The sequence below is a fragment of the Talpa europaea genome (genome assembly GCF_964194135.1).
Source record: "Talpa europaea genome assembly, chromosome: 7".
NCBI classification, from domain to species: Eukaryota; Metazoa; Chordata; class Mammalia; order Eulipotyphla; family Talpidae; genus Talpa; species Talpa europaea.
Genome location: NC_140074.1, coordinates 4,244,712 through 4,269,124, shown reverse-complemented (window position 1 = coordinate 4,269,124; position 24,413 = coordinate 4,244,712). Strand labels below are relative to the sequence as shown.

Below are 24,413 nucleotides of genomic sequence, written 5' to 3'. Positions count from 1 at the left end.
AGTCTTTGTTCCAGTTCAAGCAAAAGTGGACAAGTGGAGGCGCTGGCGCCAATCACCAGCTGCTGCTTCCCGGCACTAGCTCGGGGGGCGTGCCCCCCACCTCCGCTCATTCCACCGCGGCCCCAGCACGTGGCCCTCTCACTTCCCTTTTATAGATGAGGAAATTGAGGCACAGAGAGATCAGGTCTCTCACCGAGGTTGCACAGCCGGCTGCACTCAGGTGGGCTGGCACGGCCAGCCCCTGCCCAGCACCACGGGTGTTGGCCCAGAGCTCATTCTGGGGCCACTCTGGAGCGCCGGAGCTCTAGGGTGATGTTGCCAAGGCCCTGATGACATGGAAGGGTGGAGCCCAAAGGACCCCGGAGCCCCTGGAGCTGATTCACTTCGACTCCCAACCGCTGATTAGAGAAGCTGCCCAGGGCCTTACGCTGATGGCGCGCCCGCCCCTTCCCTGTCGGCCTTCTGCCCTTCTCCTGGGTGAAGAGGCGGCTGAGTGTGGGAGAGAAAGAATACAGCTCTCTCCTTTCGAGGGTGCCAACGGATACCCAGCGTGTGAGGCTTTTAGTGGAAATAGAGCCCAGCTACCCTCCAGGCCCCTGTCGCCCTCCTGGTGCTCGCGGTGGCAGCGGCGTTGAGGGTCTCCTTCTTGCTCCTTCCCCACCCTCCTGCGCAGGTACCTGGAGGTCATGCGAAAACTCCAGAAAACATACAGGATGGAGCCCGCCGGCAGCCAGGGCGTGTGGGGCCTGGATGACTTCCAGTTTCTGCCCTTCATCTGGGGCAGTTCGCAGCTGATAGGTACAGGACGGGGTGGACCCGTGTCCCCAGCGTGTGCTGTGTCCCTTCCCGGGCTTCCTGCCTCCCTCCTGCTCCCTCTGCCCTAGGCAGCCGGTGACAGCTTGTAAAGCAGGCATTAGACTGGCTATTGATGAGGCTGTTTGCTGTCGACCTTCTGCTGCTCCCAGCCTGGCTGGCTGGGGGAGGTGGGGCGGGATAATGGAAAGTGACTGGCTGGAGGGGGGGCTGCGGGGCGGGCGCATAACGGCTGGTGTGAAAAGCGCTTGCTCTGCAGCAGCTGCGAGGGTTTTATGTTGAAAATGAGGGACTCTTTTGACGTGGTGACCAACGTCACCTTGCTGTTGTGATGGAGCTGTGTGCAAGGGGGCCCATCAGGTTACTGCGTGCAAGTGCGGGGTGGCAGGCTGCTCCATGCGGCCCCTCTGGTGGTTCCCCAACTTTGAAGCTGTTTTCCAGGCCTTGGTCTGTTGGGCTCCACCGGAGGATGAGGTTGGGATGAAATGTCTATTCGAACATGAGATTAACTGCCCACCAAATGGAGTTAATTTGGTTGCGTCCCTGCTCTGTGCAGGCTGCTGGGCCTCCTGGTCTCTCGGGCCCCAGCCGGGAGGGGCCTCCGTCACAGGACTGGCACTGCTGCCAGGCTGCATGCTGAGGGCTCCCCTGTCATGCTTGTCGGGGGGCACGAGCAGTGTCTGGCTGACCCTTTCCTCACTGCCCAGAGGAGGAAATGTTAGGGGGAAAAGGATGTCCCAAAGCTAATTCCATATAGGCTTTGTGGACGCCACCCCCACCCCAGGTCAAAGCCAAAGACACTGGGAACTCCAAATCCCATCACCACCAAAGGGAAGGTGGCTGGGACCTGAGGGTGGGGTTAAGCAGCCAGGTGGATATAAAAGGCAGACACGTGGGCTTTGGGGATCCCCCATTTTTGGCCCTCTGCCGGCTCGCAGCGTCCGGCCAGCTCTGAGAGTGACTTTGGGTTTCCAGGTCGTCGGATCGGGTCGGACGCATGAAAGACTTTATTTCCCTATTTTCTCCCTGAGTTGTACATTTTCCTTATTTCCTTTTCTCTTGTAAATAAACCTTTTATTAACCTTTTGTGTGTGTCTGTAGTAGAGTATTCATAAGTCCCTTTAAAGCGCGCGGGTGAGGACCCACAGCCAGGAACCCGTTTAATATCGGGGTTGCTCTATAACAGCTTGGCGCCCAACGTGTTTTGCAAGTTTCACCCGTGGTTGACCAGCCCAAAGTAGCACCACGTTGGGCGCCAAGCTGTTATAGAGCAACCCCGATATTAAACGGGTTCCTGGCTGTGGGTCCTCACCCGCGCGCTTTAAAGGGACTTATGAATACTCTACTACAGACACACACAAAAGGTTAATAAAAGGTTTATTTACAAGAGAAAAGGAAATAAGGAAAATGTACAACTCAGGGAGAAAATAGGGAAATAAAGTCTTTCATGCGTCCTACCCGATCCGACGACCTGGAAACCCAAAGTCACTCTCAGAGCTGGCCGGACGCTGCGAGCCGGCAGAGGGCCAAAAATGGGGGATCCCCAAAGCCCACGTGTCTGCCTTTTATATCCACCTGGCTGCTTAACCCCACCCTCAGGTCCCAGCCACCTTCCCTTTGGTGGTGATGGGATTTGGAGTTCCCAGTGTCTTTGGCTTTGACCTGGGGTGGGGGTGGCGTCCACAAAGCCTATATGGAATTAGCTTTGGGACATCCTTTTCCCCCTAACAGAAACAGCCTCACTGGTTCAAGGTCACACAGTAAGAGGCTGCGCATTTGACACTAGAACATACACACAGCGTCTCGCTGCTCCTGCGAGGCCGTGTTGGTGCATGTGGGCAGGTCTGTGACACTGCTGGGGGGGGTGTGGGCCGAGGTGCTAGGTAGTGAGCGCCTGGTCAGAACCCCAGGGCTCTGCTGTTTCTAGACCATCCGTATCTGGAGCCCAGACACTTTGTGGATGAGAAGGCCGTGAATGAGAACCACAAGGACTACATGTTCCTGGAGTGCATCCTGTTTATCACCGAGGTGAGTGAGGGGTGCCATGGGGCGGGGGCCCTGGGGCTGAGATGAACTGAGGTTGTTGGATTGGGAGTGGACAGAGGAGCTTGAGCTGCTGCTGCAAATGGCAGGGCTGACCCCAGAAAGTGGGGTCTGGAAAAGGAAACCCATGAGACCACTGAAAGGTTGAGCCAGCTTCTGGGATCTCCCCCAAATCAGTGTTGTGCATTTCTTTGAGCTGGGGGACTTGGTCACTAGCTGGAATTGGACAGCAGGCCTGAAGGGTGGCTGGGTGGGGACTGCAGGTCTGTGTACCCATGTGCGTGTCGCTGTGTAGGAAAAAACAATTGCAGGAGTTGGGGAGATTCAGATGCACAGCAGGTGAGATTCTGCTGCAGAGACATGTCTCTGTCAGGGCCAAATGAAGTACTTGCGGTGAAAACCTGCAGGCCCCCAGCCCATCCACGGGGTCATTAGCCTGGGCTGTGGCCTCCTGCTCAGGCTGGGTCTCCCAGTGTGGCCATGGACACTTCCTCAGGATCACCTGGGGAGCTTGTTCAAATGCAGGGTCCTGTGCCCCAGTTTTCTGAATCAAGAATCTGAGGGTATGAGAGCCAGGAACCTGTATTTAAATATACTTGCCAGGTGACTGCACACAAAAGCTGGGGACCTACTGCTCTCAGGGTCTCTCTTTTTGGGAGGTGTCAGGACCTTTCAATTGCCCTGCCCCGCACCAGCCTCCCCTCTCCTCCCCCTGCCCCCAGCTTCCAAAGGACACCTGGTCCTGGATTCTGAAGAGGGTCTTGCCCCATGTTCTCCTTCCTGATGCTCTGCTGGCCCTGATGATGTCGCTGGCACATGTGGGCCCTGACCCTGGGGCTGCTCTCTGGCCCCCTGAACGGTGTGGGAGGGAATTGGGGAAGCAGCTCCAGGCTCCTCCTGGTCAGCATTCCACTCAGGCCTCCGCCAAACTCCAAAGGCCAGAGGGGAATGACACGGTCTTTCCAAGTCAGCAAATGGAGCCAGACTGATGGCTGGGCGGCCACTGCTTGGTTTGGAGATCTGCTGCCTTCAGCAGTGCAGCCTGCCCAAGGTCGGGAGAGGCCTCCGGGCAGCCTGGCCCGCTGCCGTGAGAGCTGGTCACGTGCTGTGCTCTCCGGGTTGGATTGCAAGGGCCTGCAGTGCTCTGGGAGACCCCAGGAGGAGCAGGGTGGGAGAAAGGGAGCATGTTGTTGGAGTGTGGCCTCACTCTTTTGGGGGTAAAAGGGGAAGCTGTTTTAGCTCCCCCTTGTGGCTACCGAGCCCCTGAGTCCCTGCAGTAACTAAGGAACTAAGGAGGAAAGCTACGTCTGGTCTCAGGGATTATGGGAGTTGATTCCAGGTTAAAACTTTGTATTTTTGTTCCTTTGGTTGACTAAGTTGGCATAAAATCCTAAAAGCTTTTCTCAAAGTTTGGGACCCAGTTCCTCTGCTAGAGGGAGTCCAACCGTGGCCACTAGGTGGCGCTAGTGTACCATTGAATTTGGAGGTTTTAGTAACATTTCAGGGGAGAGGCATGTACTGGAGAAGGAGGGCAGACCCCAGAGTTTTGGCTTGATCTGCATCTTCTCTGCGAGACCTGGGTTTCACTTTGGGTCTAGGCAACTGGCAGGGGCGAGCTCCAGAGCTGAGGTGACTGTAGTGGGGTGGGCCCCCTTTCACCTCCGGGGCCAGGCCTAGACCCCCTGGCCTGGCTGCTGATGGCAGCGGTCTGTGTCCTCCTCAGAGCTCCTGTCTGGGCTGCCTTTACCCCAACCTCTTCTGCCTCATACCAGGGCTCCGCAGCCCCTAGCTGGTGAGTGAGTGACATCAGACTCAGCTTGACAAAGGGGGGCTGAAGGCCTGACTCGGGACACAGGCGCCTGGAGGTGTCTCGGGAGCCGCGCAGGATCACGGTGGCCGCCGCAACTAGAGACTAAATGGAGCAGGCTGGAAAGGGGACCTGCTGGGGACCGCCCCTCGGTGGCCCTGGCATCCCAGACAAGGGGCCCACCTCGCAAGCCTTCTGCTGCCTCAGGAAATGCAGCCCCGGCGCCTTTAAGAGACCTGGGCAGGCAGGAAAAGAATTTCAGTTTCAATCTGGCTTCTAAATTTGGAGTTTTGGGAAGGGAGGGATCAGATTTCAGCTGGAAGGGAAGGAGCTGACAGGAAGGCGCTGTGCAGAGCCTCCCCCACCCCCCCACCCCCATCCCCATCCCCATCCCCCTCAGTTACCGACAGAGGAACCATTTACAAAAGGCCGATTCTCTGGGGAGTGGAGAGGCAGGAACGCAGCGTCTGTGAGTAATTTCCTGCTCAATATGGCTGCTCTGACTCACACGATTCCCCTGGGGTCACTGCGGGACTGCAGCCTGCTTGCTCGTTCTCGCTCTTTCTCTTCTCCCTTTGTGGCTAGAATGAGCTAATTTTTTTTTGTCTTCTCGCCTCCGATTCCTTTTTTCCCCCTCTTCTGTTTTTCTTTCCCAGAGTTGCCAAGTCTCCTTCTGAAGGACTCGGGGAGACCTTGGGATACTGATGCCTGAGGCTGGGGTTGGGACCACCCCTCTGCAGAAAGAGCTTCTCTGGCCTTTCCAAGGGGAAAGCCAGGGCCCCTGGGGGTGCGGAGCCGGGGTCTCACCCTGGCTAGTGGGCCAGAGAGGCCCTCTGGGCCCCCCTTCCATCCGCCCAGTGGGAAGCAGAGCCTTTGGTTGGTTTCCCAGTGTCTATCTGCTGGCCTAGGCCAAGGAGCCCCTGTGAAAGGGCCTCTGAGCTGCTGTGGGATGGTGCCTGCTGGTGCCTCCTGGGTGGTTTGTGCCAGGGGCCTCTCCAGAATGAAGCTCTAGCGGCCCCTGAGCTCAGGGCCTGGACGCCCTCTGGCAAGAGAGAACTGGAGCCCCGGGGGCGGGGCAGGGAGCTGAGGAAGGGGCGGGATGAGGGGGGAGGGTGGGAGCTTAGGGGTGGAGCCTCTGGAGGGGGACTGTTGGACCAAAAAGCCCAGGCCAGGGCCCAGGCTGCCAGTGGCTGCTCTCCTGGAGTTGGGGAAGGAGCCTGGTGGGGGCCCAGGCCCTGGAAAGCCCTATGGGACCGGGACTGGGGGGTAGGGGGGGTTTGGCCAAGCCCCCCCCCCCTCACTCCTAGAGGAGGAGGGGCCTGTGTCCTTGCTACAGAACTGGGGCTTGAGACAGGCTTTTGGGGGAACTTGGGCAAGAAGAGAAAGATGGGCCATAAGGGGTAAAATGGCAGGTTTTTTGACTAAAAGCTCAGTTTTTTAAGAGTTGCCCTTACTAGAGAAGTGAGAGGCCTGTGGGAATGGGTGCCAGGTGAGTCACAGGCCAGCGATGGGAAGTTCCGTGCTGCTGGGCACTGATTCCTGGGATGTCCCATTTGGAGAGAGAGCTTTGGGCTCATCCTTTCTCCCTGAAACAGTTCTCCAGCCCTGCCTCCACCCGCCTTCTTCTGGAACCTTCCGCCCACTCAGGGTCCAGGTCTCTGCTTCCTTGCCAGCCCAGTCTCTGCTCTTCATACTCCTGAAGCCTAGGACTCCGGATGCTGGACCCTGTGCCACCAGCTCAGAAGCAGAGTCCAGGCAGTGCCGAGGGGACTGTGAATTGCTTGTCAGTAAAGACGAGGGCTGGCCTCGCACTGTCTGGGGTGCACGCGGCGCACAGCCTTCCTGTCTCCGCTGTGGTTTCTGAAGTCATGGGAACTTTACTGGGCTTGCTGCAGAATTTCCCTTCCTTCCCGGAGGGTCAGACTTGAGGTCAGAGGAGGGATGGCGATGGCACTGTCCTGCTCCCGTGTGTCCCGGCTGCCTGGCTGCCATGCCTTCCCCACTCCTGGGCTGGGTCGCTGCCTTTCTGACCCTGTGCCTCCCTCCCTCCCTCTGCCCGGGTTTGGTCAGCTCTTTCAGCTCCGCCCAGGGCAAGTGCAGAGCCCACCGGGCTGTGGGGCTGGGCCAGGGAGGGGACTGGAGAAATTGGGGTCCAGGCTGCTGTTCCCCATCTGAGTGGGAGGGGATCACCTATTGCCAGGGTGCCCTGTGGCTCTAGGGAGTGGGTGGGCACTGCATCTTGAAGCTGCTGGATTCCGGCGGTGATAATCATAGGGGTCACGAGAGACCCTAACTCTGACATGTGAGTGTGTCTGTGTGTGTGCACGTGCCCCACAGGCAGAGGCTTAGCCTGGGCCTCAGGCGTGTGCATGTATGTGTGCGTGTGTGCCCTTGCTGCTGGGGGTGGGCCACATCCCAGACTGCCTCTCTTTTCCAGATGAAGACAGGCCCCTTCGCAGAGCACTCCAACCAGCTGTGGAACATCAGCGCTGTCCCATCCTGGTCCAAAGTCAACCAGGGTCTCATCCGCATGTACAAGGCTGAGGTGAGTGAGGCTGGCCTGTGCTCTTGGTCCTGGGCCTGCTGTTCCTCCCACCCCCACTCTGCTCTTTTGCTCAGATCTGGGGCCAGCCCGCCCCTTATCTCCTCACCTCCCCCCTGCCCCGCCACATTCGAGACTTCAGAATCTCTGTGGGATGAACAGTCATAAAGGACCAAGGCCCAGCTCTGCCCTGTGCCCAAGGCTAGGCCCTGCTGCTCAGAAGTCTCTGTCTCCACCTTTCATGCTCGGCCAGAGGCCCCTGGCAGCTGTCCCTTGTGGAGGCAGGAAGATGACGTGTGTTTGGGAAAGGGTCTGTGCTTTGGCAGCATTATCCAAACTGAGGGGGCTTGTACTCTAGTGGGTCTGATCCATGGGCAGGTGGAAGGTGGTGTGGGAGGTTGCGCTGGCATTTTTAGCGACTGCTCAGGTGGTCCTCCCTGGTCACATCAGCGAGGCAGGCGAGGTGGTGTTTCCCCAGCCCCTGAGAGTAGCATCACTTACCCGCCCCTCCATGCGCTCTTCCTCCTGCACGTGGAAAGGAGACATTTTCTTTCCACTCTGTCCATCCCTCAGGCTCCTCCATGTCTTGCGCAGACCAGTCCCGAGACTGCTTGACCTTGATCAGGTCCTGGGTACAGAGTCCCACACCTCAATCCCTGGGTCCTTGAAGTTCCCTCTTTCCCCGCCAGGCTGACAGCTCAGGCGTGTCACCCAGGCCCACGGGTGCCCATCTCTTGGCTGCCCTTTGGCATCCTCAGAGGCAGGAGGTTCTCTGAGGTTCCTTCCTCACACCCGGCTCCCCTGGGCCCAGGAGGAAAGGGTGCTAGAGCCTGGGCAAGCTGTGGTAGCAGATGCTGCCCGATGGCCCGCCCTCTCTGCATGGCCCAGAAGGGGTTAAAGCGCTGGAACTGACTGGCCTGGCCCCCCTCTCTCTTCCACCCCTCCCCCCCACCCCTTCCTCTGGACTTCACATCCTGTGTTTAGCTTCCAGCCCACATACCTCTCTAATCTGAGAGGAGCTGTGCTTCACTCTGAGGCTGAGACTGAGGCCACGAGGAGGGCTCTTCCCGGCCTGGAGGGCCCCAGGCTCGCTGCCCTGAGGCCCCTGTTGTCCTGACGCTCCACCCCTGCCAGTCCCACACTGGGTGCTGATGGGGAACTCTGTCCTGATGAGCCCTCCAGCTGGGGCTGTCTGTACCCAGCCTGTGAGGGGCGGACTGTACCCCCATCCTCCAGCCCCCAAGTGCCACAACAGGACTCTGAGCCTTTCGGGTTTGGGGTGGTAGCTGCTGTCATTCCTCGCGGTTCTTCCTGAGTGACTCAACTAATCTGGGCTTGTCCCCTAGGGCAGAACAGGACCCTGCCTCCTTCCCCTACCTGCCTCTTCCAGAGGCAAAAGAACTCCTGGCTGATAGGGTGAGGGAGGGACTGATTAAGGTTCAAAATGGTGACTGTTCGGTAAGAACCAAACCCACCGGCCCACCGTGCTGCCCTTGTCTGCATTCCTGCGGAGCTGGAACAGAGCACTGAGAAACACCGGCAGCCCAGGAGCTGATAACAAAGCGCCCTTCCTGCAACGGGAAATTCCAGCTGGGCCTGCACGCAGGCGCAGTTTGCACTTGCAGCCTTGCCAGGTGCTGTGGCGGCCAGATTTCTTTGTGGGACCAGGCGGGAACTTGCCGACTTTGGTTTAGGAACACCGGGTCTCTGTGGCGCTCGGCCCTTGTCCTCAGGGGCCGCCCGCCTTCGGGCCTGGAGTCTGGGCTCGCTGCCCCCTGCCCAGGCGTCACAGGACAGGCTTGCCGTGCCCGCCAGCTCTCGTCTGTTGGGAAGGCCTTTGACACGAGTGCTCTGAGCCCGGATGGGGTTAGCAGGCCGGGGTTCTCAGCCAGAGTTGCCTGCTGGAGGGGAGTCCGCCCTGAGCTGCTTCAGGCCTGGCATGAGGCGGTCACAGGACTTGGGCTAGCTCTCTTTCTCCAGCTGTCTGGCCTGCCTTCCCTGTCCCAAAGAGCCAAGCGCATGATTCCTGGGCCTGCGGGGGTGGCGTGCCTGTCTCTCCTGCGGGGCCACGGTGAGGCCCTTCAGAGGGGCTTGTCAGGGCCAAGAGCACCTTGTGTCCCCCGCCCCCCCCATGTCACCGGGGCAAGGTGGGGCCTGGGCCTCCAGCTGGTAGGTCTGTGCCAGTATGGGGGTGGGAGAACAGAGAAGGGTTCTGGGGCGCAGTTAGCTGGGAGAAAGATCCGACCAGAGGCTCCCTTCTACTGAGGTCCCAGTCTTGACCTCCTGTAGCCCCCCAGCTTCTCCTGTGGCCCTGGGAGCAGGGGCCAGAGAACCACCCGCCCCTCCCCCCTAAGCCTCTCTTGTCTTTGTGGCTTCTCATGAATGAGAGCTAGAAGCAGGTTGACCTTTGACTCTTTCTGGAATTCCAGGACCCTGGGGGCCCCCCTTTTCAAACTCCTACCACTTCCTCCATGACATAAGCACAATGGCAGCTGCCTTTCCCTCTGGCCTGGATCTCCTTCTCCCCCAGGGACCAGCCCCCTCACCCCCTTACAGCTCCCCACTTTCTCTGCCTGGACCCAGGAGCCTGGCTGTGGCCTGGAGTTCTGTTCCCACACTGAGCTTAGTTCCCCATCGCTACAGCACAGGAAGATTCTCCTTTTCCTGCTCACCTCCTGGCCTGCCCTTAGGCTTTGTGGACCACCCCCCACCCTGACACTGGCCGAGACCTCCTTTCTGCTCCCGGCCAGGGAGTGGGGCTCACTCTCTTGGAGGCCGGAAGTCTGGTGCATACCCAGCATTTCTGAGAGTTTCTGTGGTTGAAGGTGTGAGAGGAGGCAGATCCTCACAGACCTGGGGCTGTGGCTAGGAGCGCTGGCCCATGACGAAGACCCACGTGGCAGGCATGGTGGGGCCAGTGCAGAAAGGCTGGGAGCAGCATCTGATCCGCAAGGCCTCCTGGGCCAGAACCTAGATGAGCCCTGGCGGGGCTGGCTGCAGGGCATGGGCCCACCCTGTTCAGTGCTCTGGGTCTCTGCCCCCTGCACAGCGCTGCTGAGTCGCCCAGGGCTGGGGGACCAGCTTGTTTCTATTGTCTCATTTGGTAGTGCCAGGATGCTGCATTCGTTGCAGAGAGCTGAAAAGTGGAGAAAACAGCCTTGGACCCAGCTGAAATTGTGTCCAAATGTCCCTCCACCTCTTCTTCAGGGCTGGGACCTGGTCTGGGGCCCTGATCTGGAGGGTTCTTTCACCTCTGGCTGCCAGCTCCCCCCTCGGGGCCGAGACAAGCCCCCTCTTGGCTCCTGCCCTGTGGGTCTGGGCCGCCTCTCTCCCTCTCCTCCTCTCTCCATGACTTGGCGGTCTGATCGTTGTCGGGGTGGGGGGGGGTGTCTTTGGGTGGGAGAGGGCGGTCAGGAGTGGCTAGGAAGGCCTGCGGGCCGTTGAGATGAGGCCGCTCCCTGGGCCAAACTTCCGGGCTGGTCTGGGGTCCTTTGGAGGCCTGAGAGGCCTAGCAGGCCTGGCTGAGTGCAGTGCAGCCCTCACCTCTGCTCTCCCCTCCTTCCTCACAGTGCCTGGAGAAGTTCCCGGTGATCCAGCACTTCAAGTTCGGGAGCCTGCTGCCCATCCACCCTGTCACTGCGTGCTAGGGGCTGAGCAGCCAGAGCCATCGGGGCCACCCTCCCCGCTCCGGCCCTCCTCACCCCTCCCTCTGTTCTTTATGTTTGATGAGAAGCTGTTTACTGGGGTGGGTGGTGAGTGTGGGGTTGAGGGAGGCTTGGGGCATAAGGCTGAGAGACCCAAGTGGGGAGTAGTGACCAATGTGTGGCCAGTTTCCTGATTTCCCCGTGGGGGACCGGCAAGGAGAGGGTTGGGGGCTCCCTGGCCTGCGCCCGCCCCGGCCTCCTCCCACCCGTGTTGGGGTGGAGAGAGCTGCTACACGCTGTGGGGAGGGGTGTGCTGCGTCCCAGTAGCCCTCTTCCTGTGTCCCGTTCCCTTCCTGGGGCGGGGCCCTTGCTCTTGCGGCGGCTTGGTTCCCCAAGCCCTGTCGGTGTGGCTGTCTGGTGTTCTGAGCCTCCCTGGGGTCGGGCAGGGAGAAGCACCCACTGGGCCAGTGGTCACCCTCCCAGTTCCTCCTCCCCCAGCCGCCCCTTTGGTCAGCCCCTCAGTCCTGGCTTTTCTGTCTTCTTGGCGTTGGATCTCTTGGCCGTCGCCACAGCTGGCTCCCTCCCGAGGTTAGCCCAGGAGACTGCCAGTAGGTGCTGGGCTCCTGGGCGGGTCCAGCAGGGTTGGCTCATGGCACACTGGGTGAGACCTGCCTGGCCACAGTGTTCCTGGCCAGTGGGGGTGACGGAGACTTGGCCGGGGCTTGGGGCCGGTTATGGGCGCACAGCACCTGCATCCTCGGGCGGTCTCGTCCACGCCCCGCCCCTGCTGCTTCTCAGAGGTCCCTCGGGGCTGCCGCGGGCGGGCTGGGAAGGCAGCAGCCCACCCCTTGTCCTCCATCTCCTGAAGTCACCGCAGGTTTCCGGGCTGAGGTAGGGACGCCCCGAGCCCAGGCTTTGGCGCTGAGGGTGTTTCCCCTCCGGGGGTGGGGGGTGCGGCCACGCCAGTTCTCCTGTTTTCTTCTTGGGTTCTCAGACCTGACTCTTGCAGGCCTTCCCCCGCCCAAGCCCCGGCCTGCCTTTCTCCACTGCCCCTGCCCCAAGCCTGGGTCCACATGCGCTTTGGGAAGGAGAGACCCGAGAAGCACAATACAGGGGCTTGGCCCTCAGGGCTGGGCCGAGACTGGGCCAGGAGCCAGAGTCACGGCAGGGTTCTCCCAGGAGAGGCCGGTGCCCGCCTCCCTCTCGGGGTCCAGACCGTAGCCGTCCTGGCTCTTCCTGGCTCCTCCTGCCATGCACCCCTCCGGCCCCCAGCTCCTTGCGCCTTCATTGCAGTTCCAATTAAAGCCTGTTTGCTCCTGTCACCTGGGTGAGGTGTGTCTTTTCGTGCCTCCCGCTGGCTCTCTCGCCTCTCGACCCATTTGGTCCCTTCCCTGTGACCACGGAGTCTGGGACCTATGCTGTCTCCACAGACGGGGCAGGGCCCTTCCCGGGCAGCAGGGAGGCGCCTAGCCGACACTCCCCTGGCAGGATGGGGAGCAGAGACCCAGGCCCCATCCTGGTTGTCTCCACACGCGGCTGCAAGGTCTTGGGTAAGTTGCCAAGCCAGGCGCAAGGTGACTCCCAGGAGTGAGTGAAGGCATCAGGTCCCCAGCTCAGGGCCTGGCGAGTGGCCTGTCCCTGCGGCTTCTGTGGAGGAGCCAGCCCTCTGGTGGGCCGGAGCAGCCTTGGGCTGGACGTGGCTGTGAAGTGCACCCCGGCAGTGTGTGTGGGGGGTGGCCACTGGTCTCCCCCTGCACCCTCTGTGCCTGACGCGCTCCGGGGGTATCTGTGGGACTACCGTGCCCAGACGTCACTGGCTTGGACCCCTGTGCCTGGGCTTCTGCCGTCAGATCAGTCTCCTTGTGGAGAACAAGACTCGTGGCCTTGCTCCTGACCCTGGGGACTTGCACAGGGCACAGGAGGGCCTGGGGCGAGGCCCTGGCTCTGGAGTCAAGCGGACGCCAGTACAACCCCACACCAACCTGTGGCTCGGTAGGAGACTGTCCTGGTTGACTTTGCCACTGAGCCTCAGCTTTCTGACCTGAAACATGGGCTGTAAATGCAGATTTTACAAAGAGTGGCTGCGTGTTCCTCATTCTTGCGGCGTGACAGCTCCGAGTCCCTGCTGCCGGGTGTGGGGAGTGTGCATGTTGTGTAGAAAAGCAGCTGTTAATTGGGGCGGCAGGGGGCGGGGTCCCTAAAACTGGTGAGCCAGCCCCTGGGGGAGCAGATGCGGCAGGGGAGCCTTGGGGAGGGCTTCTGGGAAGACTAGGCTCCACCCCCCAGGGTGGTGGGATTCAGGCTCAGAATCTTCTGTGGGAAACTGCTGGGGGCGTCTGTACAGAGATGAGCCCCGGGAAGCCTGCCCAGGGGAGGCCTGGATGGGGGGCAGGGGTATGTGGTCTGATCTCCACTGTTTGGAGATGTTGCCACTGGAGGGAAGATGGGCGGGGGAGAGGAACAGCCAGAGCACCCGTTTACCACAGACGACGGTGGGCGACGGTGGGCGCCGCGTTGGGGGCGGAGCTCAGAGCGGGCACCTGGATGTGCTCCTTCAGCGGGGCGCCCTAGGGCTTGCTGAGTAGATCGGGGTGTGGGGCACACATGGGGTCACCGAGGGAGGCGTGTGGGTAGGAGTCCCTAAGTTCCGAGCCCTGGAGGTGGTGGTGACTTGCTGGACCCGGACTTGCTCCACGCTGCTTCGGCGGGCCGCTGGGGTGGATGGGAGTGCAGACCGGGAGGGGGTGAGCCAGACCCCCCTGCAGAGGTGAGGCCCTGCGCAGCGGCCAGCCTGGCAGGAGGCCGCAGAGCCGGGCAGTGCCTGCTGGTCATCCCACTTCCTGCCACCCCTCTTGCTCTAGGAGCTCCGTGGTCAGGGGAGCAGAGAGGAGGGTGGGGGCCCTTGTGGTGGGGAAGGCTTCACCGTAGGCGGGGGTGCGGTGCAGGGGCAGGGAGGTGGCGAAGTGCAGGCCAAAGAGGACACCCCCAGAGTCTTTGAAAGGTCCTGGGCTGCTCGTCCCTTTTTTTGACTTTTTTTTTTAATCCTTTTTTTTGACATTTTTAAAGGACAGGTTCATTAGGAAAAGGAGACGGAAGAAGACACCTGCATGGCCATGGCGGGCAGGGACGAGAGCTGCGTGCGTGACCCTTACGGAGGGGAGCAGGAGGCCCCTGTGTATTGTTTACTTCTTTTTTTTTTTTTTTAAAGATTTATTTATTTATTTATACAAGCACTGGGTACAGTCAGAAGCGCGGGAGGGTGAGAGAATTCACCAGAGCCAGAGCGGGGAGCAGAGCAGGCAGAAGGACCGAAGGACACTGCTGAGGGGAGCAGCAGGCGGCAGGAGAGGTCTGTCGTGCTATATGGACCCTCGCTGGTGGCCGGGGATCGAACCAGTGCTGCAGAGGCTGCGGGCAGCTTTGCAGCCCAGCGCTCAACTGCTGTGCCACCAGGGGAGGCCCCTGCAGTGTTTACTTCTGCAGGGAGTGTGGGGCCAGGGGACAGGAGGGGAGCGGGGTAGGAGGGGCTGTGGAATGGTCTGAGGGGCAGTGGGTCCCTGAGGACTGGCAGAGCTTGAGGGACCTGCAGGACCTGGTGATGCCCATGCTGTGCCCTATGAAGAGTGGTGGTGCTACTGTTTTCCCCAGGGGGCCAGTGTGTCCAAGGGAACATGAGAAGGGCTGCCCCAGATCTGGAGGGGTGCTGGTGCCAGCTTCCCACTGTCCCAGGCCAGGAGAACCCCTGGGACTCCGGGCATCACCCCTCCTGGCTGAGGCTAGGCGACCACGCTCACGGGAGGCAGAGTGGGGAGGAGGCTGTTCCCAGGAAGAGAAGCTGGGCAAGACTGGGCTTGAGGGGGTGACCCCAGGCTTGCTCCCAAGCTGGTGACATCACCATAAGCACCTGCTGCAGACAAGGCTTGGGGGTGGGGGGAGGGGGAGGAGACGGTGGTGGTAAAAAAAAAAAAAGATGAGAATGTTGCCTTCTAGAAACTTCTGCCTTAGAGGGGGTAGAAGAAGGCGGATAGAGATGTGGGCCTGATGGACTTGTGGGGTCTGGAGAAAGGCTCTGAGAAGATGGAATTTTCCTGGGGCCTGGCACTGTAGGCATGGATGAGGGGGTTTCTCGTGGGACTGGCTGTGGGCAGAAGTGCAGAGGGGCGGGCAGCAGGGGGCAGAGCAGGAGAGGTGGGCAGGTCGACTCCCCTGCACCCCCCAACCCCCGGGACACGGCACCACAACTGCCTTTCTTCATCCGCACAGGGATGTGTGTCGCGTCTGCTCTGCTAGATGAGCCGCAGGCGGGCAGGGCCAGTCCTGCTGTGCCCCGGGGCCCGTGGGGACTGGCTCGCAGCAGGCACCCAGGCCATGCTGCATGGGTGACCGGTGAAGGCGCTTGGCTGGCGCCTCTGTGTGAGGGACACCAGCTTTGGGGGGGAGGAACGTGGGCGGCTGTGGGTGCTGGCGGGGATGGGAGGCTGGTGTAGGGCCTGGTGCTTTGGCCAGGTGAGAGATCTTGGAGACAGTTGTGGCCTGGAGAGAGGCCTGGGGCTGGGAAGGGGGAGGTCCTGCTGGGATTAGGTGTTGAGGGCCTGGGGGAGTACCCTAGTGCCCTGAGATGCTCCCTACCACCAGCTGTGCCAGGAGCCCCTCCCCCCATCGGGGCAGGCCTGGGGGAGATGCTGTACTTACCGGAGGAGCTGAGTTTGGGGATCCCTCTTGGGGAGGCACCTTGGACCTAGCTGACTGGGAGGCTGGCAGGGCTGCTGAACCTGAACCCCCGTGGGGTGGGGAGCCCGGGCTGCTGGGTCTTCAGGGTCCTCCCCTTATCCCTGCTGTGCTCCAGCCTCAGCCCCCTCTACCTCCTTGCTCTCTGGGCTCCCGCCACGCTGGCCGCCTCTGGTGCGCGGACTCCCCGCGACTCTGAGCAGTTCAGGTTCGACTTTCTTCCCAGAACCCCTTCTCCCAGGGGGGAACCCCTGGTCACTCTTCAGGCTCAGCTGAGGCCTCGCTTCCTCCCCTGGAGGGTGGGGGGGGGCGGGATATGTTCCACGGCTGCCACCTGGCCCGGTGCTGAGCACTCAGCAGCCAGCAGCCGCCATGCGAGCCAAGATCTTCAAGGGGGGCCACCTAGCTGGAAGATGGGGGTGGGAGGGGGCTGTTTGCAGACACGGCTCCTCTTTACTTGGGATTCCTGGGGGGCTGCCGCCTGCCCCTCCACTCAGCACACACTTGCTGCTCTCTGCTCTGTCTCCTGTCTCCCGCTGTTTCCAGGAGGGGGCCCCACACGGCAGGTGCTCTGTAGAGTCGAGGCCCTCACTGTGGGGGGTGATGGAGCAGACTGGGCTGGCTTGCCAGGAGAAGGGGGGCAAAAAGGAAGCCGAGCACCCAGCCTGGAGGCAGGTAAGGAGAGGCGGCAGGGAGCTGCTGCTCAGAGGGCATCTCCAGGGCACTGGGGCCCAAAGCACCGGGAGGAGGGGTGAGGATAGGGTGGCAGAGCGAGGGGAGGGCGGGCTGAGGAGAGGCCAAGGCGGGAGGCCTGCGGGAGCAGCCCCATTGGAGTGTAGCTGCAGGGGGGGTGGCGAGGGGGGTGGTCAGGGACCCAGAGTCTTGGTGGGGAGGTGGATGGGGGGAGGCCGCCCCTGTGGCTCTGTTGGGTCACTCATTCAGCGACAGGGCGGGACCCAGGGACTGGGTTGCTGCAGTGACCAGACAGGCTCTCCCCTGAAGCGTATTCTAGCACATTCCATTCCTCATGAAACCTGGGAGCTACCCTCAGTGTTGGGGGTTGTTAGAGGAGGGTGGGGCCCTCATCATGGCCCCTCCGATGGCATGCTTACCTGCTCGTTCTTCTAGAAAGATGCTTACGAGCTGTGGCTGCGCGGGGAAAGCAGCTGTAATTGCTGTAGGGAAAGGACAACCCCCGGGAAACCAAAAGTCTCCGGGTTGGGTCCGTCCAGCTCCGTCCCCTGTGTGGCCACGGCACAAGATGCGCTCCTCCCTGCTGGTGCGGGGCCTTGGGGAATCCTTGCCGCGCTCCCTGGCCCCAGCCACGGTCCCTGGTGCCGGGCCGCAAAGGAGAACGTGAGGGCTGGTGGATTTGCACTTTGCTGGGTTGTGTTTTTTTTTTTGTATTTGATTTTTAAATCTGCACGCAGTGGCCACGGGTTACTTTGTAATAGAGAGAGAGGGAGAAGGAACTGGTCAGAAAGCCTCCCCTAGAGAGCACTGGAGCGGGCTGCCCCCGCAGGCGGGGCGGGAGAGGGTGAGCCACAGGGAGGTGCGTTCTCAGCAGGCGGTTTGGCTCAGAACCTCCCTGAAGTGGAGCCAGGCAGGTGGGCCGGGGTGGGGGACTTTGGGGGATAGAACTATTGGGGATCAGTGATGAGGATCCCAGTGGCTGGGGCACACAAGGGGAGACAACTGGGGTCCCTCATGGAGCCCCAGGCGGGGAGAGCTGAGGCGAGCCAGCACCTTCCTGGGGGCACCCACAGCCTCCCTGGATGGCCGTGACCTTGGGGACATGGGTTGGACCCAGTCCCAGGGTTGAGGGCCACTTTCTCCCGCCTGTGGCCGGGGTCGAAGGTGGTGGTACACCCAAACCGGTGTACCCCGATGCTTGCGATATTGCGGGGGCCATTCTCCGGAATCCCAGCCGTGGGCAGAGCCCTCAGTGGGCCCATCTTTGTCCACCTCCGAGCAGGCGGCAGTGAGGCGCTGTGCCCAGCACCAGGGAGGGCCGTGGGACAACACAGGTCTCTAGGGATGCAAAAGTGGGAGGGCCTGGGAACCAGGCAGCCTGTGACCTTGGACTGAGCTTGGGTCTAGCATCTGCGCGCGTGGCCGGCCTTGGCGCCGAGCTGGTGTCCGCAGCGCCCGGCACCAGGTGGGCACCGCAGGAGCAGAGCCCAGCGGTAGGAGCGGCAGGCGCCGAGCTGGTCCCGGTTCTGCTCTCCGCCCGCGCCGCCACCCGGGGATGCGTGAACCCGCCCCGCTGGACCTTTGCTCACTCGGGATGGGTCTGGGCCTGGACAAACCCCTTCCCCCTCCTTATTTGCATGGGACTAGATTGGGCTTTTCAGCAGGGACGCTGCCCAGGCCGGCAGAGCGCCTCTGCGCAACCAGAGTCCAGCCCAGAGGGGCTGCGGGCCGGGAGCCGCAGGTAGACCCAGCTGCTCGGGCCTGTGCTTGGGGACATTTGACGTGGCTCTGCCAGGCCCACCCCCCTAGCCTTTGCAAGGGGTGCGGAGCGTGGGGGTCATGGCGCGCGTGGGCCCTGAAGTCAGTTCCTCGCACAAACTGGAGACGGATAAACATGACGTTGCGGGGGTTACTGCAGGAGCCGCTGAAGGGGAACCACTCGGCACAGGCTTTGCCTGCCCCATCTCACTTAATCTTTACCAGCCTCCCTACTGGCTGCTGTGGGGGGACCCCGGGGCAAGGACTTGCTCAGTGAGAGGTTTTCAAGCTCAGGCCGGGCCCTGACACAGACGTTCTCGCCACGGAGCTTGGATGGTCTGTGATGCGCCTCTGGGCCACGGAGATGCACACGGCCCTGGGCTCCTCGTTCCCCGAGCCCAGGCCGCCTCTCAGGGACGGTGGTCATCAGGCTCCCAGTTCAAGTGTTGGCTTTCATCTCTCCTTTCTATTCCCCCCCGAGGGCAGGGCCCATCGGGTTTCTCTCTGGCTATCACCCACGTCTGTCCGTTCCCCTCTTCCCTGCACCGTGGCTAGAGGCCACACTCCACGGGACCTCTGGGGCGGCCTCCACTCGGCCCGCTGCACCCAATTCCACTCTACTCTTGGCAGGTGCCCTTCTGCCATCGAATTCCTCACATGGCTTTTCACCGCCAGCAGGGCAGCCCGCGGTGTGGCCTGACCCTCTGACCCCTCCCTCCCTCCCCCGCCCCGTCTTCTCTCCCTGGACTTCAAAGGGGCCAAGCCCGTCCCTGCCCAGGGCCTTTGCACCTGCTGTTCCCTCTGCTTGGACCCCCTGGGCCCCAGGGTGAGTCTAACTGTTTAGGGATCATCTCAGTTGCCCGCCCACCTCCCCCCTCGCCTCCGAGGGGACTCCCTGCTGCTGAGGGAGCCTCCACCGCACCAGCTGTTCCGTCTCGTCTTCTTTCTGGGGGTCTTTGTAACGCTTACTGTGACCTGAAATATTATCATCTATTGTTTTTTTTTACACTGTTGGGTAGGATGTCACCTTGGTGAAGCAGGAAGCAGGTCTGTGTGACTCTCCAGTGCCTGGCACAGGAGGTGTCACAGAATAGGTAGGTGCCCACTACCTGTTTGCTGAGTAAGTGAATGAATAACCAGCTCCCTGTGCCTTAAGTCATTCTCCAAGAATGACTGGATGCGGCCCTGAGTTGTCCCTCTGCCAGCTCCAGACAGCCCTGGGGTCCCAGAGATGGTCACCCCAGCAACATGGCTTCCCAGAGTCCCAAGCTCAGGTTCTGTGGTTCTGCTTGGGTGGAGGCAGGGCAGACTGCCTGGACGTGGCCCTGGGTAGGCTGAGTTTGGGGGAGATGACCAGGCATGGTGAAGCAGAGCAACAAAGGGAGAGACCAAGTAGGGCTGCCCTGCTTTTTATAACATGGAGAGACCACCTGACAGCAGGGAAAACCCTCCAAGTCCCTGGAAACAGCGAGGCTCCCCCCTTGCTGGCTGCCTCTCCATTCTGAGGTCCCCAGAACCTCCCATCTTTCATTAGCGGGGCCAGGGCTCATTCATAGCCATCCTCCTGGTGCCTGTCTAGATCACCGGAGGGGTCATGCAGCCCACAGAACTGAGGTGGTCACTGAGCACCTGCTGCGTGCCCAAGCACCGCTGTCCCAGTGCCGGGGATGAGCAGCAACCAGTGAATTCACTCTAGTGAAGAAGACACAGAAGTGAGCCAGTAAATGTACGGGAAGACGTCAGGCAGCCACAATGGCTACGAGCAGGGTGAGTATGAGAGGGGCATTGCTTCAGCAGACTGGCCAGGGTGGTATTGGGCAGAGACCCTAGTGAGTGAGAGAGCCAGCCGTGGAAGGAGCTGAGAGAAGAGCATTCCTGGCAGAGAGAACAGCATGTGCTAAGCCCCTGAGGTGGCATAGTCTTGGCTGAGGAGGACATGTGGAGATGGGGTGGGGGGCATTGGGTGGTGGGCAGACTGGGGATAAGTTGATTGCAGAGACAGCCAGGCCGGGTGGTGTAGACCAGCATGGTGGTGGTGGTGTAGACCCCAAGAGAAGTAAAGATTTTGGATTTTGTTCTGGGGGGTAGGAGCAGGGGTGTGGTGGCTCGTGAGAGCTGACTGTGTACCTCTCTTTCCCATGTCTTGTTCAGTGGTGTCACATTGGGAGTATTTACACCATGGAGATTGGCAAATACTACAAATAGACCCTTGTTGGTTTGCACTCTGGGAAGTTTTGAGCTGGGGGTGCCATCCTCTGACAGAAACATTTTCTTTTTCTTTTTTTAAGGTTTATTTTTATTTATTTATGCATACAAGAACTGGGGTACAGACCAGAGCTGTGTGTGTGAGAGAGGATTCACCAGAGACAGAGCGGGGAGCAGAACAGGCAGATCTACTGAAATCCACTGCTGAGGGGAGCAGCAGAGAGACAGGAGAGGTCTGCTGCACCATGTGGTCACCTCCCTGGCCAGCCGGGGATTGAAATCGTGCTGCAGGGTCTGGTGATAGCTTGCTAGCGCCGAGACTTTACCCCTGGGCCACCAGGGAGGCTCCTGACAGAAACATTTTCAAATGTCAGAGAATGGAGAGCTGGGAAGGACAGTGGAAGACCACTTGGGAGGTTAGTGCAGTGGCCTAGGGGAGCCTCCAAGCAGCGATGGCGAGGAGGGGCCAGGGAGCAAATCTCGGGAGGCGAGCTGCCAGGAGTGGCGGATGGACAGGATTTGGAGTTATGAGAAAAGGCGGGATTGAGAAGTTTTGTCTTGAATGTTGCTGGACGGTGGTGCTGTTGACTGGATGGGAAAGGCAGGGGCAGAGGCAGGTGTTGGGGCGGATCTTAGGGGTCTGTGTTCAATAGGAGAGCCCCGAGATGTGGGTAACCCCAAGAGGAGTGGCCAATCTCAGGGCTGGGAATCACTTGGCATGGAGGCCTGAGACAGTTGTCAGTGCGTGGACGGGACTGTATGAGCTTCCCCAGGAGGAGGTGGCAGGAAGGGAGGAGGGAACCGAGGCCTGGGACTGGGCTTCTTGGCCATTTCGAGAGATCTGGACTATTAGAGGGAGGGGGCGGACCCCGCTAGGGAGAAGGGGCTAAGTAGGGGGCAGGAGAGTGGACGTACATGGCGCTGGGCCCAGCTGACATTTTTGTTTTTCACTTTTTTACACTGTGAGGGTGTGCAGCTGATTTCCTCTGGGAACAGAACCCCTCTTCCCTAAGGGGACCCCTTTAGAAGGAGCTGAGGTGGGAAACCAGCCCCCTTGTTTTAGGAGGGACACATGCCCAAATCTGGCCAGTCGGAGGGCCTTTGCCTCCCATCCACGGTGACTGGTTCACAGACCAGCAGGTGACCCAGGCTGGCCAATGAGAATCAACTGGCTCTTCCTGGTGGAGCTGCTGGGATAGTGCCCTTCTGCCCCGATTGCTAAGCTGGGAAGACGCTATCCTGGCGATGCTGTTGGCAGGGCTGGCCGTGTGGCTGGACCAGTACGAAGTGCAGGATCCCTTGCTCAAAAAGCAGGATCAGGGCCAAGAGAGGTGCACAGCGTGCTTTCCCCTCCTCCAGCAGCTGCCTTTCAACTTGTCTTGGTGTTTTCCCTTTGCTGCTTAATGGCATTCTAAGTAAAGAAAAATAAAAAAATGTAAATGATTAGCATGCGTTTTACCATTCATCTTTATATTGTGTGCTACCAGTTTAAAATGCAAATATCAGGGGGCCTCCCTGGTGGCACAAGGGGTTAAGACTCAACCTGTGAAGAAATCCGCAGTCTCTGCAGCACGAGTTCAATCTCCGGCCGGCTAGGGAGCTACCCACAGGGCGCAGCAGACCTCGCCTGTCTCGCCCGCTGCTCCCCTCAGCAGTGTATTTCGTCAGTCTGCCTGTTGTGCTCCCCACTCTGTCTCTGGTGAATCCTCTCACCCCACCCCCACCTCTGGCCTGTACCCCAGCTCTCATATGCATAAATAAATAAATCTTAAAAAAAAATAAAATGCAAATATCAGGGCATTTATTTCATGTGCAGAGTCACTGAAGTTTGTTTTGTGGCTTGGCCCTGAGGTGGCCAGAAAGACTCAGGAAGTTACGGGAGGAGGAGAGGTTACAGGAGAGGGGCTGGCGCTCTCCATCCTGCCACAGGTGCCCCATGGGTGGGCCCTTGCTCCCTTGGCCTGACTTGCTACTTAGCCTGCCCAACCACCAGAGGCTGCCCTGAGCCCTGGCGGGACCTGAGGAAGTTGTCCAGCCACTCCCCTTTCCCACAGGAGAGGGGTGATCCCCGGGGATCTTTGTCCCTAGATAAGGGGTGGGTAAGAAGCTCGCCCCAGCCTGGACACCGTCTCTGGTTGGCTGCCATTCGACATGGCGCTGCCCACCCAGGCGAGGATGGCTGTCACCATGCCCTGTGCTTCTGCTGTGCACGAACTCCTGACAACCCTCCCGGTGCCTGTGCCCAAGGCGATGGGCACAGGGAGGGGAGGCCGGGCATGGCTTGGGTGCCGGGGGTGAGGGGGGCGGGGGGCTGGGAACATGACCTAGGAAGGCACACAAGTCGACACTCCGATCCCTTGACACACGCTGCATTGTCCCAACAGACGTCTTGCCTCAAACACAGGTTCAAAGACAAAATGATAATCAATTTCAAGACAGAGCATTAAGCCCCAGCCTGGGGTCCGCTGAGCACTGATCACGTGCCTGTGAAGCCGGCCCTGGCGGGTGTCCATCTTGCTCACGCCCCAGGGGAAGCCAGGAAGAGGTCAAGGAGACAGCAGGCAGACCCAGAGGGCATCGTGTGCACCGCTGCGTCCAGCTGTGTCTGAACTAAGACGCCCGGGACCTCTCCGCTCCTGCGCCAGTGAATCCGCTTTGCTGAAGCCAGCTTGGGGTGAGTTTCTGAGGCCTAAAGCACGTGGAGCCCACAGAGGTGAGGATCAAGGCCTGCGCCTTGGACACCTGGATTCCCTTCTTGACTCAAAGAACTTTGAAACTGTTCATCCAAACAGAATGTCTGCAGGTCACCGAGAGACCCGACTGTCCCCTCCCCGCATGGACCCGTCCTGTTTCCAGCCAGCAGCTTCAGCTGTCTTAGGCCTCCAGTTCTTTCTACAAAGGGAAGCTTTACTCCTCGGCCTTCCTAGGGTTGCCCTGGCTGGCTGATGCGGGGGTCAAGAGGCTCTCACAGTGTGAGACGTGTGTGTGTGTGTGTGTGTGTGTGTGTGTGTGAGAGAGAGAGAGAGGGAGAGAGAGAGAGAGAGATGGCCCAGAGGGTGTGGGAGCTGGGGATGAGGGTGGAAAGGTGCATGTGCATATCCACGAAGTATCAGACTGGGCTAGGGCGCTGGAGGGGAGCCGGGCATCAGAGACCTGGGGGAGGGCTGGGGACGGGCCTGACTCGGGGGAGAAGGTGGAGCAATTCCCCTCAACTGTTTCTCCTTTAAACCACTTCCTGGAGGGGGTGCATAGTCCCTGCGCTCATCCATCCGCCATTCAGTCATCCAGTCGCCAACCGTGTGTGAAAACGAAGTTGTTCCCCGCACACTGGGACGTGTTGACTGTCCGGCATAGCCAGACCCTGAAGGTCCCCACCCACCTCCCTGGAGAGTGATCTCTTTGAATAAACCGGTGCTAATTAATGAGAAGACCAACTATCCCATCCCTTGCCCCTGGGACCCAACTATCCACCCACCGTATAGGGTGCTTCGTCTGCTCCGCCCCAGACCTGGAGGGGGCCGGTCTTGATTGGGTCTCTCTGGAAACAGGTGTGTCTTTAGCTTCTCCGTCATCTATCCTGTTCACCGGCAGAGTCGGCAGGAAGGCTGTCCCGCGCTTCACAGGACGCTTAGTGAGAAGTGACCATCGGGCAGCGCTGGCCGGCGACGCCATCAAGCTCTAGCTTACTGGGCACCCACCGCGGGCCTGGCCCTGCAGCATCCTCAGGGTGCCGACGAGAGGTAGGCGTCTGGGGTGGGACCGGAGCCCGCTGTCACCTAGTAAGTGGCAGAGCCTGGTTTGTTCTCAGGTCTGTGTGGCTCTGGAGGCTGAGCGGGGAGACACAAGCTCAGCTTTGAATGTGCCCTGGGGTGGGGGTGGCCGCAGGAAGCTCGTTCCGCTCACCTGATATGAACAGCTTCCAGGGAGAGCTGGTGCACCAGGAGCCGGTGCCAGGCCGGGACGGCCTTCCCACCCTTGCTCTTTGCAGAGGGTCCTTTGGGTGTGTCCATGTGGCTCAGTCCATTGGACAGAGGGACAGAGCCCAGATTGGCTGGAGCCTCGGCCCCTCAGCCAGGTCAGGAAAACTGGTTGGGGCAGCTAACCCAGATTGTGGTTCTACTGGTTTATTCTCCCCCTCTGCCCTTCTCCATCCTCTCCTGGGGAGAGAAGGAAGTTCGGG

General features: G+C 60.3%; 1 protein-coding gene across 1 annotated transcript in view; it reads left to right on the top strand.

The window, feature by feature from the left end:
* Positions 1-10,852, top strand: part of PTPA (protein phosphatase 2 phosphatase activator) — a gene marked incomplete at both ends in the record, with an annotated part of 29,657 nt that extends 18,805 nt beyond the window's left edge. Inside the window, 4 exons of the mRNA XM_084236372.1 lie at positions 674-798; positions 2,741-2,841; positions 7,101-7,208; positions 10,775-10,852. Of these exons, the coding sequence (XP_084092498.1) occupies positions 674-798; positions 2,741-2,841; positions 7,101-7,208; positions 10,775-10,852 (412 nt within the window). The remainder of the gene's footprint in view (positions 1-673; positions 799-2,740; positions 2,842-7,100; positions 7,209-10,774) is intronic.
* Positions 10,853-24,413: the final 13,561 nt, after the last annotated feature.